Source organism: Spermophilus citellus, assembly GCF_964194105.1.
Source record: "Spermophilus citellus genome assembly, chromosome: 2".
NCBI classification, from domain to species: domain Eukaryota; kingdom Metazoa; phylum Chordata; class Mammalia; order Rodentia; family Sciuridae; genus Spermophilus; species Spermophilus citellus.
In genome coordinates, this window is record NC_138183.1 from 12,277,195 (window position 1) to 12,293,461 (window position 16,267).

The window sequence follows — 16,267 nt, forward strand, 5'->3', positions numbered from 1 at the left end:
ACACAGAGAATATGGTAAGAAACCATGAACAGAACTTCCAAGAAATAACCTGAAAAGAGCAAATTTACGATTTATCAGGATAGATGAAAGCCTGGAGATACAAACCAAAGGCATGCAGAAACTTTTTAATGAAATAATATCAGAAATTTCCCCAACTCTAAAGAATGAAATGGAAAATAAAATAAAGGAGGCTTACAGGAACCAAATAGACAAAATTACAACAGACCCACACCAAGGCACATTATTATGAAAATGCCTATCATAAAGAATAAGGATAGAATTTTAAAACTGCCAGAGAAAAACGACATGTCACGGTTAGAAGAAAACCAATATAATCTCAGCATATTTCTCATCTCAGACCCTCAAAGCTAGGAGGTTTTTGAATAATGTTTACCAAGCTCTGAAAGAAAATGGATGCCAGTCAAGAATATTATACCCAGCAAAATTGAGCTTCAGAATTGCCGATGAAATAAAAACCTTCCACAGTAAACCAAGTTAAAAGAATACACAACCAGAAAGCCTGCACTACAAAACATTCTCAATAGAATATTTCATGAAGAAGAAATGAAAAATAAAAGTGAAAACCAGCAAGGGGAGGAAATACAGTACAAAAATTTCTCTTTGCCAATCAAAGAGAAATTAATTCAAATTAAAAACCAGAAATAAATCAAAATTATAGGGAATAAAAATCATTTCTCAATAATATCAGTGAATGTAAATGGCCTAATCACATAAATCAAAATACATAAACTGGCAGATTGGACTAAAAAAGAAGACCCAACAATATGCTGTCTCCAAAGAGACTCACCTCATAGACAAAGACATCCACAGACTGAAGATAAAAGGGTAGAAAAAAAATATCACTCACATGGATCAAGTAACCAAGAAGGGGTTTTTATTCTAATATCAGATAAAGTGGAATTCTGGCCAAAGTTAATCAGAAGGGACCAAGAAGGTCATTATATACTGCTTAAGGGAATTATACATCAATAAGACATAACAATCGTAAATATTTATGTCCCAAACAATGGAGCATCCATATACATAAAACAAACACTTCTCAATTTCTTTTTTTAATGTTTTTTTTAGTTGTAAATGGACACAATACCTTTATTTTGTTTATTTACTTTTATGTGGTGCTGAGGATTGAACTCAGTGCCTCACACGTGTGAAACAAGTGCTCTACTCCTGAGCCACAACCCCAGAACCACACTTCTCAATTTCAAAAATCAAATAGATCACAACACAATAATACCGGGGACTTTAACGCACCTCTCTCACTGCTAGATAGATCCTCCAAACAAAAACTAAGAAGCTACAGAACTAAAAAATACAATTGATAATTTAGACTTAACAAACATGTATAGAATATTTCTTTCATCAATGACTGAATACACTTTCTTCTCAGCAACACACAGATCCTTCTCTAAAATAGCATGTTAAGTAAGCTATCACGTACGTTGGCATACAATTGTAATATTAACTGAATATATTTTTAGCATCTGTAGAGTTGTTTTGATAGCTCTGTTTCCACTGATATTTTTTGTGTTCTTGCTTTTTCTTGATTAGACTTGTTAGATTTTTCTCAACTTTTAGCTGTATTATTTCTTTTGTATTTCATATATTTCTGCTCCTACTTATTTTTTTCCTTCCAACTACCTAATTTGAAAATAATTTGATTGTTAAACTAGCTTCTAACTCAAGTACTTTTAAGTTATAAGTGTTCATCTGAGTACTGTTTCATCCCAGAGATTCTGATATTTTAAGCTTTTATTATCACTTAGTTCAAAGCACTTTAAAAATATATTTTAGCTGTTGATAGATCTTTATTTATTTATATGCAGTGCTGAGAATTGAACCCAGTGCTTCACATATGCCGGGCAAGTACGCTACTGTTGAGCCCCAGTCCCAAACTTCTTGAATTTTCTACTTGTCATTTTTGTGTATAGTTCTCTATAAATAACAAGTAGGCCAAGGTGGCTGATAATGCTGTTAAGCCTTCTATATCATTACTCCTTCCAGCAAAGTGAGGGGGCTTAAAATCTCAAAATATGATTGAGGATTGTCTATTTTTAATTTTAACTTCATGTATTTTGAAATTTTATTATTAGGTACATAAACATTTAGGATTGTTATGCTTTCTTGAAGAAGTTACCCTAATATGGTCATTGTTCCCATTTATCTCTGAAAATCTTTTTTTCTTGAAATTTATTCTATGTTAAAGCTCTACTTCAGATTTCTCATGCTTACTTTCCCCATCTTTTGCTTTTAACCTATTGGTGTACTGATATTTAAAGTGTGATATGTATAGAGCATATGGTTATTGTTTGCTTTTTATACATGTTGAACATTTATACCTTTTAAGTACAATATCTAGTTCATTTATATTTAAATTAATTATTGATTTTGTTGAAAAAAAAGAACACCTGACATGAAGGTCAGTGGAAAATTGGGTAAATGATAGGTTTGATGATAGAATATTTCTGGAGAACAGGTTGAATAGTCCTGGTGTCAGACTCAGAGAGAAGATTGTTGGAATGCTTCTGTTGCAATTGTTTATTCTCTCATTTATCATATGGCACACAATAACAGATTTATTTTATTGTTTGTGAACACTTTTTGTTTTACAAATAAGAGTTCTGTCATCACTAGGAAAAAAAAGATTTGGAAGTAGTCAATTAAACTTGAAAATGAAGAGTAAAAAGAGAGTCCTTGTCTTTTCAGAGATTAAGAATAATAAAAGCTAATAATAATAGGAAATCATGTGGTTTTGGTGCAAGACCAGAGAGTAGGTGGAAAATAGTAGATAACCTAAAGATTTAGAGCAAGTCCAACATTTGTAAGAGAACAGGAAAATGGTGGCATTTAAAAGCCAAGTAGGAAAAGATGGAATATTTGGAAGTGTTAGAAAGATGGTTAATTATATGGAGCATAACCCAAGAGAATTGCTATCTAATTGCTATACATCATGTATAAAGGTGGATTCCAGATGGATTGTGGTTTTACATGTGACATATAAATCTATCAAGAAAATAGAAAAAAATTTATAGGAGGCTATGAGTTAAAAGGGGAAAAACTTAAAACAAGATTTCCAACATTAAAAAAGCTAAAAGGCAAATATTAAATCAGTTACATCATAATTATGAATAAAACAGACATGAAAAACTAGGAAATAATATTTGCAATATTTAACAGAGGAGGTACTAATAACTAGAATATGCATTGACCACTTTTACTTCAGTAAGAAAAGTGTAAGAACTCCAATGAAGAAGTGTTCAAGAAAGCCAGAGGGCTAACAAGTGTATGAAGAGATGGTCAAATTGACTCTTATCCAAGAAATGAGAAAGTAAGCAATATTTCACTTTCTATTTGTTATCTTGGCAAACATTAGAAAGAAGAACAAGGAAAACATTGGCAGGGATGTGAGGACGTTGAGACTTCTAGGCACTGCACGCAGGAATGTAGACTGGTGTGATACCCTCAGGAACAAAGTGCTTGTCAGCATTTGTGACCCTACATTCCTGCCCCTAGATGTGTATTTCTGAGTGATTCCCAAGCAGGCATATAAAAGCTCAAGGATGAGGATATTTTTGCACTGTCATTTGCAGCAGTGGGAGGTCTGAGGCAATTCGGGTGCCCATCAATGGCTGGTAAACACGACAGAGGTGTACCAACGGGCTGTTTAGAAGCAACATCAATAGATTTTAAAAACATAATTTGAGTGAAAAGAATATACGGAAATCTACGACAATGTACTTTATGTAAATTAAAAATGCAAAAAATCTAACAAGTGTTATCCATACGCAAAGTGAGACCTTAACCACATGAGAATAGGAAGGTCCTGGGAGTGGGGAATGAGCATACAAGGTCATGGGGGAGTGAGGAAGCTAACATTAAAGTGGCCTTAGTATTTTGTTAGCTACCATCAGGCACAGGTGAAGCTCCCTGGGTGGTGATTAAGTATTTCTTTTTATAGTGTAAAGTCATGGGGGACAATGTCATTTATGAAATTCTATGTTATTGGGATGGAAATAATCATATACAAACTTATCTATTTCATAGCTTTCCAAATTGTGTTCTTTGGGAGATTTACCACCATCTAAAAATGGTTGGGAGGCTGAGGGCAATGCTAATAGAGGGGATCTAGACCTCTAATTGGGTAAATTCTATTTTTGTATTTATATATTGAATAACTGCATAAGAAGTTGCATGAAAATGTGATTGGAATAATATACTTATCTGTGAAAAACTGAGGCTCAGAGAGGGGGTGATTTACCCAATACCATAAACTAAGTTGTCAATGGGAGTGGTATGAGCATGCAGGCCACACCAGGTTTCTCTTCCTTTACTGCTCACATGCGTGAGCTTTTGGTCCGTACTGCTGTGAAGATCTTCAGAGGTTGAGGTGAGAACATAGAATCTGAAGATTTCCTTAACATTCTTGGCTTTGGGGACAATCAGAAGCCAGGCTGGACCAATAGAAGCTACAATTATCCCTTCCAAGTACAGAACCCCTTTTCTTGGGGTCTAACCTGCTAATATTATGTAAATGCAGGAGAAACCAGGGAATGTGAAGCCTCTGGTTTTAAAAGCTAAGGCAGCGTGCCTCAAGCTTAGGAAGCATAGGCAGATGACCTGGTTTATATTCTCAGGCGCACGAAGCCTCAGATTCCATCCATACTTGTAAAAAGAGTATGTCATACAAAAGAATTCCTTGATTTCTAACGTGCTAGGATTGAGGACTTGGGTATAGTGATGGGATTAAAGATAAGAGTACTTACTCAGAAAAGGATTGGTGACCTCCAGAATGGCTGTTTGAGGGTCCAGGTATCCTCTCCTCGCTATCGTTGACTGAAGGAAGGGGAGGGGGCAGGAGGAGGGCAGATCTCTCAAAGCAGGCAAGGGAGGAAAGGGCCCAGGTTTGGTGTGGGAGGTGACAGGATTCACTGTACCCTGGGAGTCATGTGTGCCATTGTCACGTCAGTCACTCCCTCTCTTCCTTTAGGGTAGGAATCCTGCAAACATATCCCAAGCATGAGGAACATGCAGCTTTCCCCACTCCCCAACTATCAACACTGGCCCCTTCAGGTTTCATCAAATGGTGAGGAAGTGTGGGGACTTGGAAGGAGGGGATTGCTCTTCAGGTAACCTCACCCCAGAGAGGCAAGCAGTCTTTCCATCCACCACCCCAGGGAGCTCATTAAGAAGGGAGACTTGGGAGAAGAGTGGGGACTGTAGAATCTCAGTATTCACATATTTTTTCAAATCTCAGATAATTAATGACTTGCTGTCCTTGTGATTTTGAAAGAGTTCAAGGTAGATAAGTAGCGAAGACTTGGGCCCGGGCCTGTCCCTTGAATGTAGGGGAGGATGTGTGATGCCATGGAAATGATCCTGGGAGTGAAGGTTCCTGAACTCTAGTCAGCCAATAAGTGGCTGTGATTTTGGGTGAACTCATAGCCTCTCTGAATTTTAGGGTTCTCATCTATAACATAGGTGTAGTGGTACCAGTAAATCAGACGGCATTGTCTGGAGAATTAAATAAACTCAAGCATAAGAGCATTTTCACATAATAACCTACTTCCACTGAGTGAGACTGCCAGGGTGTACGGCTGGTGCTGAGCTCGGATTTTAGTGGAGGAGGTTGGGGGTCTGGATTCCCGGGGCTGCATTGCCATGAGAAGTGAGGTACTGGCAGAGGAATCCACAGTGGGTCTCCAGAAGGCCCTACATCACATTTGGGAAATATGAAAATTGATTGGCATTTCAGAGGACCAGTGGTTGTGAAGAACTGAGGTTGTCAAGAAGCGTATCAAAGATCTCTTGGATATGATGATTGCTGAAGAAGAGAACCTGAAGGAAAGATTTGTCAAAAGCATATCCAGACACCCTGTGAGGTCAGTTTCGTATCCAGCCATTTCAGGAAGAAGGAGAAACAACTATCTTGCAACTAGAAAAAGTCTGTACACTCAGATGCAATTGATGTGAAAACCAAAAAAGGAGAGAAAACAGGAACTGAAGCTATTTCAAGAACAAGATCACGAACTGGGTGAATGTCTTGGCATGTCCCACTGTGAAATGGACAGCACCTCTGTTCCCCGCTTAGAAGAGCTGAACCAGTTCAGACAACATGTGGCAACTTTGAGGGAAGCAAAGGCATCGAGATGTGAAGAGTTTGGCAACATAAAGAAACAGATCGTACTGTACATGGAAGAATTAGATCACACACCAGACACAAACTTGGAAAAAAGATGTGGTGTGTGAAGATGAAGACACCTTTTGTCTTTGGAGAATATTGCATCACTATAAAAATTGCTGCAGCATCCAGAAATGTGAAGATCATCAAAGGAAGTAGCATGTAAGGGTCTACATGCTCAAATTCGAGAGTTCTGAGCTAGCCCTTTTCCTGAAGAAGAGAGAGAAGCTGTGGCCACAATTATGGCCGGGTCTAAGACCAAGGTCAGGAAGGCACTGCAATTTTAGAAGTGGATTGGACTTAAAAAAAAGTGGATCCATTGGAAGGACTGAAAATGCAAAATGTGAAGAAAATGATTGAGGCAATTTGAGTGAAGGGACATGTTTTTATACCCAGGAGCAGAGATGAGCTTTTGCCCCTTACTATGCTGAGGACTACACAGAAACCCTGCTTCAACTGCATGATGCTGAGATTATGCAGTTAAGAAACTACTGTGAAGTTTATAAAGAACTCTATGAAGCTGGTGGCTTCTCCTAAAGTTTGAGAGAAAGCTTCAGATCCAAGTCAATTTGCAAAGTGGGAAGGAAATCTAAAAGAAGAAAGGTAATGAGTCAAGCTCCAGATAACACTCCCTAAGCAGGAAGAGGAGTTGAAGATACAGATTGAAATGTGGGAAAAGGAGGAATCAAAGGTATTTGTGGTGAATGGGCCAAAATTTATGGAGTACATGACTGAACAAAGGGAGATGCACTGATTGAAGATCACCTGGTACCTGTTGAGAGGCTGAGTGCACATGCACAGGTGTTCATCCTGGGGGGCGGGGCACAGGCCAACAGCTGCTGCATTTCTCTGGAGTTTCCAACAATCTTACACATGCTTCATACAGTTTCCTGACGCTCTCCACCCTCCTCCCAAAAGTCAGGAGCAGCAATGTTTCAAGAGCCTTTGTTCACCAACCTGACTTTCCTGTCCAGACTGGCCCCAAAGGGAATGTTCATCCTTTCTTTTGCTTCCCATTTGGTACAGGGGGCAGGCGTGCCTTCTGTGCGTCATCACGCCTGGACCAAGTTATTTTCTGAATCAGTGAAGGTGGTTTCATGCTCTATGGCCCAAAGTGTCCCCTTGGGTGGAAAAACATTTAAAAAAGACTCAAGGCCACTTGTGTCTCTCTCACTGGGCCACAAAGGCTCAATAATTCCCAGGGCAACAAGGACAAGAGGGAGTGGCTGAGCCTTGAAGCCAGGGCTGGCTGTCCCTGGTCGTACCTTAGAACAGGGCAAAGTGGCCAGGCCCCAAATGCTGTTTCCCTAAGTGGAACTGGCAGCAGTTCAGAGAGGAGACTGGCACTGATCAGGAGATGACACATGATTCCTCTGTGGTCATGGAAGTCCAGGTGATAAGGGGATTGAGGGACCACAGCTTTATGCTGGGAAACCTGTGTTCCAAACATTGGGACCATTCTATGCAAAGTCTAAAACTGCTGATCGTCCTTGAGAACTGTTCAGTAACAAGATGAGGTCAGCTGTACTCACTACCAGCTCTCCTCATAAAGATGCAAAGGTCTGTGGCAAGGAAAGGCAGACTCTGGGGGACAGGGCTTAGGACAAGGCAGGCTGGGCTAATAGTCTGAATGGTGCCAGCTCTACTACACATTGGCTGCGTGATCCTGGGGAGCCCCTTAACCTCTCAGCTTCAAATTCCTGGGCTGGGATATAAGGCTGCTATTTCACTCCTGGTGGTCTGCGTGTACAGAGCCCAACATGACACCCAGCACACAGCAAATGCTGTCCTAAGGGCTTCAGGGGAATGTGAGGCTACAAAAAACAAACCATTGGTCCCGCTTATCATTTACCCATGATGAAGACACTAGGAGAAAAGACCACTAGGAAAATAAATCTGGCCAGATAAAAGATCATCTGGAGAGTGGATTTTTTCCAAATTGCTGCTAACAGCTAACTTGGCCACTTCAAGAATTTTTCCTGACATGATCCTACAGATGTCTCCACCTGTGGGCCATGCTTCCAATTCTCTGGAGTTAATATCTGGGCCAGTTTTGTTCAAAGAGTTCCAGCATTTTCCTCCATGTTGTAGTCAGCCTCAATCACCACAACAGGGGCTGCCACAGGGAAAAGGCTTCCTGTGACGAGCCACTCCTCAGAGAGCTGGTGAAGAGCACCCAGGTACTGCAGTGGAATGACCTCCTCCTCTGGCCTGCACCTCAGTCTTTCATCTCTCCTAACAGGTCTCAGGAGTGGTCCAGAGATACATTATCAGGTCAATGGACACATCAGTGTTCCTCAGGATCCAGTCAAACCATTCAGAGAGAATCACATTGTCCACTTCGGGTACCTTCCCTCTTCTGTACAGGTTTTCCACAAAAATGTGTCTTGTGCTGTGAAATGACTTTTCCATCAGTCATACAGGACATCTGAGGATGAGTGGGCCGGTCCAACATGGTGAGCTGCACATATGTCTGCAGTGGGAGACCCTATTGATGGGCATTATGGGACATCAGACCCAGGGGATTGTGGCCATGGACATTTCTCCATTTGGGTACAGGCTCCATTAATACCTCATGTCTGTCATGTTGGAGAAGAACTCCAGCCATCTTATCTTCCCACTTGCAATTTTGCTGTCCACACAGATCACTGATTTTTTTTTTTTTGGTTTTTCTCTATCTGGAAGCCAGATGCGTTGCTGCGCCCCCACCCTGTGGCCAGTAGCCTGAGGTGGGGCTCCTGGTGCCCCCAAGCCCTGCACTGCACAGCACCAGAGCTCCCAGCTCTGCAGTGGCCACAGCAGCATGGCCCAGCATGTGGATGCAATGGCCCCGGCTTCCTTGCTGTGCCAGTCTCTGATTAGCTTTGAGAATGGATGAGACCTAGACTGCTCTAACTTACTCAGGTTGTACTAAGGACCCTGTTGCATTGACAGTTGAATGGACGAAACCCTTTCGGTCTTTGCTTCTTTTCTCAGAATGGCCCACCACAAACTTCAATTACAGATTGCAGATTAATAGATCTGCCAATAGATCTTTACCTAAGTTATAAGTTACCCTGCTGTTATAACTTAGGTAAAGACTGTTGGTTGTCTGTTTTTTTTTTTTTTTTCTGACTCACATGGGCCATAAAGCTGTTGGGACTTTCTTATTTTAGTTGTATGGGGATGGTTTATATCTTTGAATCATTTTTGTTTTATCATTCTTTTTTTTTCTATTTTCATGAAGCTACTTTGAGGATTCAAAATCTAAACTTCTACCTAATGACCAACAACCATGCAATCAGAGCCTCAGAAAAAGAAGAAAGAGAGATTGTGGAAAAAAGTATATTTAAAGAAATGCTGGACTAAAATTTCCAAAGGTGAAGAAAAATATCTATCCATAAGGCTCAAGGAGCTCCAAGCAGAATAAATACAAATATATCTCTACAAACTAGAGTCAAATTTTTAAATTACAAAAATAAAATCAGCTAGAGCAAAATGATGACTTACCAAGAGGAGAAACAGAGATAAGAATTGTAGGCAATTTATCTTTAGAGACAAGACAAGATTAAGAAAATAGAACAAGATTGACACAAATCATAATCATTATCTCCATATTCTCACTTCAGTCATTCCTTACCCTGCTTCAGTCTGGATCCCTCCCCTTCCTCCTTTGCAAATTCATCAAGGTCATCAACAGCCACCTTTTCACCAAATCCAATGGGTAATATTCCAGGTTTGTTTTGTTGAACTCTCATATTTTGATGCTTTGTCTCTTACAGCTTCCTATTTTCTTCGATTCTTTAATACTCGTTTTAAGTCTCCTTTGCTAATTCTTTCTCAAACTCTTCAGTGCCAGAAATTTTCTGCACTCTAGTTCTCCTCAGTTGCCACACTATACATACTTCCTAGCTGATATTACTTACCATTACAACAGGCAAAAATATGTTAAATGAACTAAATTTTCTGTATTTCAATATTAAACCGATCTCCAATATTTACATATATGTAATAAGCTTTCAGTAGAAGAGCCCAATATGTTTTCCTTTGCTTTTTTTTAATCAAATGGCAGATCTATAGTATCATTCCCCTTTGGACCACTCTTCTATGAGTCATTATGGTCTGTATTTGAGGTATCTCCTATAAAGCTCATATAATAGTGCAAGAATGTTCAGGTAAAATGGTTAGATTATGACAGCTGTAAACTAATCAGTGGATTAATCTATTTGTTGGATTTATAGTTTTGATGTAATACTGAGTGGTAACTGTAGGCAGGTAGGGTATAAGTGTCTTTGGGGATTTTATCTTGTTCCCCTGGCTTCTCACTCTCTTCCCCACCCTCCCCTCTCTGTTTCTCAGCTTTCTGATTTCCATGAGCTGAGCAGCTTTCCTCCACAGGCCCTTCTGCCATTGGGTCCAGAGCAATGGATCTAGCTGACTATGGACTTAGCCCTTGAACCATGAACCTAACATGAACTTTTCCTCCTCTAAGTTGTTGTCAGGTATTTTGGTCACAGATATTAAAGGTTGAGTAACATACAAGGAAATTCCTGGTCTATTCTCAAGTTCTAAGTAGCAGCATTCCACTCAATGTGGTAAGATATTTAGAAACTGGCTTTGACCTTTTCTATGATGATATCTACCTGCATAAGACATTTCTTTCCTTTTCCTGATGCTCATTACAACTTTCAAGATTAACTTCTGCTCTCTCTTGTTGGAGTAGCAAATATGTTCAAAAACTCTTCAGATACTACTTGTTCACTGCAGCCTGCTCCTCCTGAAGGCTAACAGGATATCTTAGCAGGGCTGGCCTCATGTTTGTCAGAGACAACACTCGAGATCTCAGAAGAGTTCCTAGTCTGACTCTTCATTTGAGGGCCAGACTAGGAACCCTTTCATCCCAAAATGTGCTCTTGTGGTTACTTGCTATCTAGAATATTCCTTTAGTTTGAACTTTTGGGAATATCTCTAAGGCCATTCATAAAAAATACTTTTTGAAATTGTTACATATTTGTTTGGGTAAACAGATCTGGGGCTAATGGCAGATTGAGGTCAGAATTTAAAAAAAAAATCACTGTTCTCAGGACCAAAGGACTTAATTTAAGTTAATAGAAGCTATGATTAATTTAATATATGCCAGGATTAATTCACATTCTTAAGTGATTTATTGTACTGAATCGAGCATGAGAAAGCCATGGCACATAATAGAGTAACTGGAAATGGTACCCATCTTCTAAGTCATCATCTCCCAAACCAAATGATAGGTGGGTAATAGTGATAAACACTAGGTGTGATTGTAAAAAAATGAGAACTACTGAAAAATGGGATTATTTCCTGGCTTGCTGGTTACTCCCTGATAGTGGAGGAGGACAAGGGAAGGCAAGGACAGGAACCTTGATGTTGGACTTGTGTGTTTCTGTTGGTACCAGATACCTCTTTCAGTGTCTTTAAGTCTTCTACGCAACTTTGGGTGTGCCACTAACAACCTGTGTTCCAAAAAAGTTGGTAGTTGTGAGAATTTGATGAAATGTTTGAGGCAAAAGAATTGAGGAGGAGAGAGAGGAGCAGGGGAGGGAGAGAAGAGTGGGGGAAGGAGAGGGAGAGGGAGGAAGGAGAGAGAGAGAGAGAGAGAGAGAGAGAGAGAGAGAGAGAGAGTGTGTGTGTGTGTTAGTTTTACATTACTACTTTGTAAGTTACCTAATCTGGAAGGCTTTATGAAACAATTACCACACTGATGTGTTTGTGTGTCATTCTAGATGTGTAGCAGGCATTAAATGCTGTTCACAAACACTTCTGCCTCTTGGTCTTGCAGGTACATGGTTGGATCATGCCTTCTGGCTCCCGTATTTAGGTGAAGTTATGAGATTAGTTGTGGACAATGAATTCTAGTCAGAATTGGTGTGGGTCATTTTTGGACCACAGTATTTAATTGACAGTGTAAAATCTTCGAGAGTAATTCTCAGCTTCTGACAGGATGTTGATTAATATTTACAATGATGGCTGCTCCAAAATCTTGGGTCCCTGAGTATTCAAAATGAGAAATACCCTTAAACTTCTCTATGGTGGACATTTTGTGTAAATGAGAAATAAAGTTTTAAGGTTCTAAGATTTTGAGATTGTTGATCTCTACAGCATAGCCTCGCTTATCCAGCCTGATACATTGCTTTCTCTAGCACATAACGGGCAGCTTACTGAGGATACTGGACATATGGAGAAAGAAAGAGTTAAGAAGTAAAGGAAAAAGAATTTGGTGCTGAGAGTTCAAGTGTCCTGGCCCTTGGGTGTTAATGGTGAAATATATATATATATATATATATATATATATATATTGTAGTTTCCCTATCTTCCTAGGCTTATTCTCATTACTCTTAAGCTTCCCAGTGCTTCTTTCTGTCTCTCAAATATATTCCAGTGTTTAATGACTCACTTTGAGTGTTTTTCACTACTCAAGTACTCTGCCCATTTCCTCATCCTTTAAAGATTCATCTGTCAATTGTTAAGTCACACACACACACACACACACACACAAATACATGAAAGTTTTTACAAATTCCTAATTAAATTCATATAGATTCCTCTTCTGAGAATAAATAGGAATTTTTTTTTTACCTCTTTGACTGCTGTCCATTTCCAGGCTTAAAGAAGTTATTTGTACAAAAATATTTGTTCCACCATATAGGTGGCAGTCCATGAGGATGGTAAAAACTGTTTTCATGACACCTGGATTACTAGTGACACCTAGTTGGGTATTGAATATGTCTTTGGTCAATGTCATGGAGAGAAACCAAGGGTTTTGTTCCCATCCAGTGCCCTCACTGGTAGCCAGCATCATCACCACTCATGACCTCTTTGAGCGCCTTGTGGAAAATGGTTAAGAGGAAGGATAACCTGGTCAACTTTTAGGTCATCTCCCAACAATGATATTGTATCATTTCATTCTTTCTATGAGTGAATTCTGTCCCTTAATTTCCTCAAGCCTCTCTTCATATCTTTGTTCCTCAGGCTGTAGATGAAAGGGTTCAGCATAGGAGTCACTACTGTGTACATGACAGTGGCTATCCGGTCTTTCACCACTGAGTACATGGACAGGGGCCTAAAATAGACATAGATGACACTCCCATAGAACAGGGCCACTACGGTGAGGTGGGAGCCACAGGTAGAGAAAGCTTTCCACTTGCTGGCTGCAGAGGGGATTCTGAGCACAGTCACAATGATTCTCAGGTAGGAGAAGAGGATGCACAAGAAGGGGGTCACAATGACAGCCAGGGTCTCAGTCATGACCACTATCTGGCTGGAGGATGTATCAGAGCAGGACAGCTTTAGCACAGGCTGGGTGTCACAGAAAAAGTGCTTAATGACATGGGAGGCACAGAAAGAGAGGCGAGACATGAGTAGTACCCGGAAGAGGGCGTGCAGGTGGGAGATGGTGCAAGAACCCAGCAGCATGAAGAGGCAGAGGTGTGGGCGCATGGCCACATCATAGTGCAAGGGGTTGCAGATGGCCACCAGCCGGTCGATGGCCATGGAGGCCAGCAGGTAGCTGTCAGTGTTCCCAAAGGCCATGAAGAAATACATCTGGACCAGGCAGCCTACATAAGAGATGCCCTTTGTCTCTGATAGTGAATTCGCCAGCATCTTGGGCACAATGACTGTTGTGAAGCAGATGTCCATGAAGGACAAGTTGCTGAGAAAAAAGTACATGGGTGTGTGGAGCCTGGAGTCAGAGCGGATGGCCAGGATGATGAGCATGTTCCCCACGAGGGTGACCAGGTACATGGTGAGGAAGATGGCGAAGAGGGGCTTCTGCAGGTGCGGGTTGGAGGAGAGGCCCAGGAGGATGAAGCCCGAGGTGCTGCTGCTCTGGTTCTTTAACTCCATGTCTCTGGACAGGTTTTGGAGGAGGCGTGGGACAGATGTGCAGGGCAACCTCTCAGGACTGCTTCTCCCCTGACCTCAAATGTATCTTCTGTTTTTCTATCTATTTACCTATCTGCATACACACTTGCTGGAATATATAATTCTATATTATATGCTTATAATATAATATATATCTATCTCCACTGCTATTTCTTAGGATATTTACAAAATTATAGAGCAACAAGAGGTAATATTCTACAAGGGAACTTTGAAAGAATTCCACATCACCTCCTAAATGAAAAGCCACAGTTTTTCATGTATGTTTAGCAACTTCTTGTCACCTAATTTATCTGAATTCTTTTTCTTTCTAAGTATTCTTCTTAGGTTTTTTTCTTGATCTACTCTTCAGTGTCTTTTTTCTCTGTTTTGTCTCAGAGGAGGAAGTTGCTGGGTCTCATCTGGGATTAGGATGCTTTCATACGGGGTTGCTCTTGAATGAGATCCTCTCATCCAGCTCCTCTTCTCCCCATAGACCTGGAGGTGGTGGTTATAGTGGGGACAGCATAAAAAATGAATGTCAGAATTATTCAGTGCTTTTTGCTGCCCACAGAATGCAGATGAGACTTCCTTATATCTTCAGAATAAAACCTGCTTCATGTTTATTCAAATATTTTTATTTGGATAATATAATTTGGACACTTTTAATTGTAAACCTTTGGTCCACAATGCCATCAAAAAGAGTACCACAAGGAAGAGCTTATGCTGCTGAGATTAGTTCTTTAAATATATTGTTTTCCCCAACTATACAACTACTTTAAAGTCTTTACACATTCAAATATTACAGTGATGTGAAACTTTAGTGCTCAAGAGTCCAATTCCCCCTTCACCTTGGAAACAAGGCAGTGCTGGCTCCTATTATTCATGCTGAGCTACCTTACTCAGATGAAAGACCAAGGCAGGGAAAAAGGAAAACCAAAGAAATGGGAGGCATGAATATTAGAAAAGAGGAAATTCTCTCTCTTTTCAGGTGACATGATTGTCTGCCTACCTTGAAAATCCAAGGTAGCCATCTGAAAATCTTTTAAAACTTAGGAATTCATCCAAAAGTCCAGATACAGGATATATTTAAAAACTTTAATACTCTGCATGCTTTACAAAAATGTGATTTGAAAAATATTTCATTTGACCATGGCAAGAAAGTATAAAAATACTTATAAATAATCTGGGGGGGATAAAAAGAAATGAGTAAGACTTATCTGAAGAAAGTATAACACAAAATGATGTTCTGAATAAATGGAGATACTCTATTGCTAATAAGGAAGACTTGATATTTATGAATATCTGTTCTCCCCAAATGAACAAAATTTAGTGCATCTCTAAGAAGACCCCAAGAGAATTTTTGGTGGAATTTGAAAATGTTATTCTGAAATTTATTTAGAAGGGTAAATAGCTAAGAACAGACAAGATGATTTTGAAAAAATTAAGATGTTAGAAAACTTTCCTAACTCCAAGTCAAAGCACATAACAAATAAAAACAATAAGATAAAGAATGCATACAGAAAAAGAATTCTGTAATCTGTATTTATTCATGAATGGAGATTGTGATCTGGATGAAATTAAATGTATAATAATGATTTATTTTATAGCAATTGAGAAAGGATGAAGTATTAAATTAACAGTAGTTGAATATTTGGAAAACACAAGGCTAGATTTCTATCTATCCCATTCATATAAATAAACCCAGATGAATAAACTAAAGGAAAAAATACAAACTGTAAAATAAATTACAGCCAAAATAATGCAGCATATTTTTAGGGCTTTAGGGTGGAAATATCAATCCAAGTCAGAAATGAAATGTAGAATAAAAATGAAAAAATGGTAAACCTACAACTTTGAAAATTATACTGAAAGAGATCATCAGCAAAGCTAAAATCTGAGTCACTGATTCATACCTGTAGCCCAGTTGCCCATGAAAGCTGATGACAAGATGTTCAACCTTATTAGTAACCAGAAAATACAAGGAGCATTGGAAATTTGATATTCTCCATGTGAGACAACTCTCGTTCATCCTCGGACTCCCCCTTTCTCTTTCATGTGTCTTTCAGCCTCACTCCTGAGACATGGTTTGCCCTGGTGTTAAGGGACAATCTGATCACTTTTGGGCATGAACCAGAATTCCCCAGACTGGTGTGCTAATTTTCAGGGCCAATGGCTTGGACTCCTTCCTGTTTAGCT

General features: G+C 39.6%; 1 protein-coding gene and 1 pseudogene across 2 annotated transcripts; both read right to left on the reverse strand.

The window, feature by feature from the left end:
* Positions 1 to 8,148: 8,148 nt before the first annotated feature.
* LOC308635323 (thymidine kinase 2, mitochondrial-like) lies at positions 8,149 to 9,001 on the reverse strand (annotated as a pseudogene). The gene has a single exon. The product of its transcript is annotated as a thymidine kinase 2, mitochondrial-like (transcript).
* A 4,116-nt stretch (positions 9,002 to 13,117) lies between these two features.
* On the reverse strand, positions 13,118 to 14,053 carry LOC308640143 (olfactory receptor 1L4-like; the record flags this gene model as incomplete). Its single annotated transcript, XM_081278448.1, has 1 exon — positions 13,118 to 14,053. The coding sequence occupies one exon, from the start codon at positions 14,051 to 14,053 to the stop codon at positions 13,118 to 13,120; it is 936 nt and encodes a 311-aa protein (XP_081134574.1).
* Between the last annotated feature and the right edge of the window lie 2,214 nt (positions 14,054 to 16,267).